The 5346-nt window shown below is 36.3% G+C and overlaps 1 protein-coding gene across 1 annotated transcript in view; it reads left to right on the forward strand.

The window, feature by feature from the left end:
• The window catches only part of LOC141427223 (complement component 1 Q subcomponent-binding protein, mitochondrial-like), a 10456-nt gene extending 5116 nt beyond the window's left edge, over positions 1–5340 (forward strand). Inside the window, exons 3-8 of the mRNA XM_074086446.1 lie at positions 27–114; positions 217–261; positions 977–1127; positions 1768–1967; positions 3334–3422; positions 4992–5340. Coding sequence (XP_073942547.1) covers positions 27–114; positions 217–261; positions 977–1127; positions 1768–1967; positions 3334–3422; positions 4992–5141 — 723 coding nt within the window. The 3' untranslated portion in view covers positions 5142–5340. The remainder of the gene's footprint in view (positions 1–26; positions 115–216; positions 262–976; positions 1128–1767; positions 1968–3333; positions 3423–4991) is intronic.
• The last annotated feature ends 6 nt before the right edge of the window (positions 5341–5346 follow it).

Genomic DNA, 5346 nt, shown 5'->3' on the forward strand with positions numbered 1-5346 from the left:
AATATGGCACTGAGCTGCTCTAGTAGAGTAGGCGGGCCTGCTTCACCGGCCTCTTGCACAACCATTCCAACACGTGTAGCTGCGGTTGTGGCCTGAAGGCCCTGCACACGAAAGGTATCCCTACTTATATTTTGAGGTTATGTCTATTGCACCATGCTAACTCATCCTTATTCCCTCCAATATTTCCTCTAATGACAAAACTGTCTCATTTTCTAGAAGACCACGAAAAGAACTCTGCGGTGAAGCCCTCTAGACCCTTAGGTTAGTCCCATCCCTTTATCCTATCACAAACCAGGTGAACTAATTGTCATCAAGAATTCCTGAATGGTAAATGTTGAACAGAGGCAGTATGGCCTAACGCGCGGGCGCTCGTGATCGCATTTACCATCTCGTTTACTCTCTTATCCCATCCCATATGCCAGAAAGATGTGTTGAATTGATTGATTCCGAGCATGTTAGTAATATCTCAGTTTGTACTGTAGTCATTTCAGCAGTTTTTGTGTTTTACAATTTCTAAATCTAAGTATATATTTAGAAATTGTAAAAAATGAAAATATACTTATTAGTCCTTTGTATTTCATAGTTACTTATTTTAATTTTAGATTAAAAAAATATGAGTGAAATATTCCTCTTAATAAATCATTTATAAAGTAGTTTAGGTACTAGTTAATTATTATTTAATATCTGGTTGAATGTATGTATGTCAATATTTTTCATATACAAAAAAACTAGTCCCTGCGAAAACACGATAATAAGCGATTTCCCAGAGATAAGACCAAGATAGATTGATTTTTCATCCCCAAAAACCTCCATATACCAAATTTCATTGAAATAGGTGGAGCCGTTTCAGAGAATCACAAGAACAAGAATCGCTTGTTTAAAGGTATTAGATTAGATAGATATACCTCCCACTAGCAACCTAAGAAAAAGTATAACAAATTAAATGTTCCTCAACTCATCTATGATATTTGACCAGGTGAGCGGGAGCTTGTGGAGTTCCTCACAGAAGAGATTGTAGCAGAGCGGAAGGCACAGAAGCTGAAGACACTGCCAACTGAAGTGGACGGCTTCAAGGTGCAGGGCTCCAGCGCCGAAGTATTGCTCACAAAGGCTCTGAAAGATGAAGTGTACGTTTTCAAAATGTTACACTGAATTTTCTTACTATTTGCACTATAAGACCATGAGCAAGTGTGTGTGACATCGAAGATATTGCATTATTTCGCCACACACATAACTTTCAAGTTAAACTATTACGTTAGCAGTACAAAGAACACTTGACCAAGGAACAGCCCCCAACTGCCTGGCTGATAATATAATAATTATTATTATATGTGGGAAAAACACCTACATTCTAGTCTGTGCCACACATATACCTATTTCACAGATTTAAGATCAATAATGGATGAACAATTGACTGCTGAAAGCAAACAAATAGCCTGCCTGGAAAAGCATACTGCATCCACAGTGAAACTGGTTTTAACCAAGTCATTTGCCCATCTCAATGGTGGACGTCCTTTGCTGTGCTTGCCAATCCATGGTCTCCATAACTTTTTGCCAAACCCAATGTTTATATTATAAAACAGGATTAATAATATTCCTGTAAAGTTTGCTTCTCAAGTTAATAGTATTATGTCAACTATAGCATTATAACAAAATGTTACAGTACTTACACTATTTATCAAATGTTGTTATATGTATCAAGCGGTGGCCCAGTCCATGAAACACTTCACATAATCCTTATATATTAACGGAGTCAAACTCTTTCAGAATAAATGTGACATTCAATGTCAACCACACTGTGGACTCTGATGACTTTAATGAAAGCGAGGCGCAACCGGAGAAGCAGGAGTTCTCAGAGATGAGGTCCAAGCCCCAGTTTGAGGTGGACATTGTCCGTGGAGACACCACTCTTGGCTTCACATGCTCCTTCCTGCAGGATCAGCCCTCGGCGTCTGCTGATGAGTACAGTGAGTACTTAACACTTGCATCCTCCTTGTGTCTTAATATAGAGAGAACAAACAGAGGTGGATGGATTCATCCTATGTCCTCGCAGTCTGAGGGCCTTGCGCCTAGAAAGATCCATCTTCTTGTACCCAGTTCTATGCGAGAGCCTTACAAAATACCTTGTATCTTGTCTACACATTAAATAAGCATCAACTTAATTTTGTGCCAGCTGAAGTACCTTCTCAGAAAATATACAAACATTGGAACATAGAACCTCCTCCTTTTTCGAAGTTGGTTAAAAAGCAGAGTATTAACAAAAAAAAAAATACAGTGACTATTGCATTAACTTAACATGCATATTATTATTTTGTGAAATTGCTTGTTTCTATTTGAAACAAAAGTATCAGCCTTACAGCAGTTTTGCACTACATCCAATTCGAATCTGTGAAAGTACAGACCAGAGAAGCCTTATAAATATTTTAAGGTAGTTGACACACTAGATCCGAATTCCGTCATCTGATTTGACCATGAAATCTTTCTACAACTACTCTGCGAGGCTACAACGGAATTCGAAAATCGAAGTACATGTCGCTCCGTCCCTCTGACACTTATACTCTTTAATACGAGAGTAAGAGGGATGGTACAATATGAACTTCGATTTTAGAATTTTGGAGTAGGTTCGTATTTTCACGAGTCTGGATCATTGTAGTGCAAATTCCCTCTTAGATGGCTTAGACTTTGGTACCCACAAAACCTTGATTATTTTTCTAAATAACAAATGCATATAAGGATATGCTATAGGTATTAATAATTTGCATTTTATCGATTTGTAATCAGGGATATAAATTTTATGCCATGCCTCCATTTGATGGCTAGGAGATGATAAACGTTTACAACTGCATGACATGATTAGAAATATTAAACAAAGATAAATAATATTCTTAGAAGATTGTTATCATTAAAAATGTTGTACATCATCATTACATAAAACACATTTTTTTGGCAACATCATAATTTTTATCAGTAGGAAGATTAAACAGTTGTTACGTATATGTACATATAGTTTGTGGGTGTGTATATTAGCTTTTTAAATATTTTATACTACTACTTGTCTGAACATGATAGGTATGATTTCAATATTTGCAAATGTAATTAAGTAACTCTTACTAAATTTATAACAAACTAGCTCTCGCCCGCGATTTCGTCTGCAAAGATTTCTTTTGTTCGCGCCCTAAGGAAAAACTCATTTTTTCGGGATAAAAGGTATAATTTCGTCACTTCTTTGAAAAAATCTCGTTACGGTACATTTTATTTTCTCTTCTCCGGTTTTTTTTTAGTATCAGTCGAAGTAATGTTGTGAAAACGGTTTTAAAAAATATGTTTATTTAGATGACATCTTTGGCATCGACGAGGTGACTCTGTACCGCGGCGAATGGAACGACAAAGTCTACGCTGTCGCCGGCGACGTTCTGGACGGGGTATGTATCCGTCTGAATTAATACCATAGAAAAACAAAGACTCTATGGTCACATCTGTTGTTAGAAGTCATTTAATAAAGTAAAAAAAAGTTTTAATCGACACAGAAAGTAATTGCAAAGGTGATGCCGGCAATTTACCTTTTATTTATAAAGAGTTTTTAATTTTTAGTCAAAAGTTTACAGTGACTTATATTTATTTGTTCTAGTTTTCACAGTATATTGCAGGGGTGGCCAACCGGTCGATCGTGGCAAGGCAAAAAATATAAAATATACTGAACTATGCTGTTTCATTTAAGATTTCAACAAGTATGTAATAGATAGATCGCGCAGGGTTTCGCCAGTAAACATTAGATCTTGGGTCTAATCAAGTTGGACACCCCTGGTATATTGCATAATTTATTACTTTAAAATACCAGTTTTGAGTTTCGCGGCAGAAGCAGCAGATGGCGCTACGTTACTATGGAATAAATCTCAAACATCTTACAAGTTGTACAAAATGAAACAATGTTATGTCGCTTTCGAGCATGTTTACAATCGTATACAATTAGATACTTTTCTACCTTGCTTATTGCTGAAGTATATCATGGTTTTCGTACTATAATTGACTAGGCCAGGTGGTCTAGTGGTACCCACACCAGCAACTCGTGCGCAAGGTACCGGGTTCGATCCCCAGACTTGATGTCATAAAGTATGCTTTGTGTACCCCATTTATTACGCCACACTTGATACTATACCAAATGTAGTGATCAGGTGCCAAAATCGGGGAATATTGAATGCTCTGATTTGAAGTTATTGTCTATAATTTGGGCGATATTCATTGAGGCGCTACATTTTGTTTTTAAAATGTTGTTTCTTATTGCTTTGATACTGTTTTTAATGAAAATGTTACTACAATGTTTACGATACCTAGTGGCGAACCTATATTACATTAATTGTTGTATTTTTTTCTTAGCATTTTACTTTAAATATATTTAGCATTTTACTATAAATTCTTGTAACTTAACATTTTCGCAAATTACGATGCAACTAGCCAGTTGGCCGCGCCGCATCTCCGCCAGCGTAGAATTCGTTTGAACCGCTATCCCGCGTGAAGTATGCAATTTTCTGGGAAACTATAAATGTGCTTTCCCGGGACTCAAACTATCTGTATACCGAATCTCATCTACATCGGTTCGGCAGATGTGGTAACAAACAGACTTAACTTTCTTTTAATAATAATAATAATGATTCTTTATTTGCTTAGAATAATTAGATTACAAAGGATTATACAGATCAATTAGAAAAATATTCTGCTATATGTATTTAATAGTTGACATAATACTAGCTTGCAAATATTTTATTAATTACAGTTCGTCAGACAAAAATGTTTTAACATCATATTTTTTATTTTTTTAACAGTTCACATAAATTATTTTTAATTATTATTTTTCACATAACAGTTTTTTGGGACTCAGTTATGAACCAGTTTCTCAGGATTTCTTCTGTTTCTCGGTTTTTATGATATTAGTAAGATATTGTGAGATATGAATAACCTATATAAATAACTAAACTATTTCCTTCTCTTTCCAGTACCTCTACGACCTCCTAATGAACTTGCTGGAAGAGAAAGGCATCAGCAACGAGTTCGCGCAGAAGCTGTCTGACTTCAGCACTGGCTATGAACACGCCGCCTACATCAGCCTGCTGGAAGGCATCTCCAAGTTTACCATCGGCAAATAGACCAGGGTAGCATTTATTTTACCGCTATAGGTGTACTGGTGTAAGCTTGACAAAGGTAGCTATATTTTTTTGTTCTAAATATGGCTATCCAGTGCAAGTATCCAGTGGGTTTTGCCGTTGTACGGTTAAAAATGCTAGAAAACCAATGGCATATCTGTTGAAGTCTTTGAAAGATCCTAGCGTATATTTATCTCTAGCGCTTATG

Source organism: Choristoneura fumiferana, chromosome 4, assembly GCF_025370935.1.
Source record: "Choristoneura fumiferana chromosome 4, NRCan_CFum_1, whole genome shotgun sequence".
Lineage (NCBI taxonomy): Eukaryota > Metazoa > Arthropoda > Insecta > Lepidoptera > Tortricidae > Choristoneura > Choristoneura fumiferana.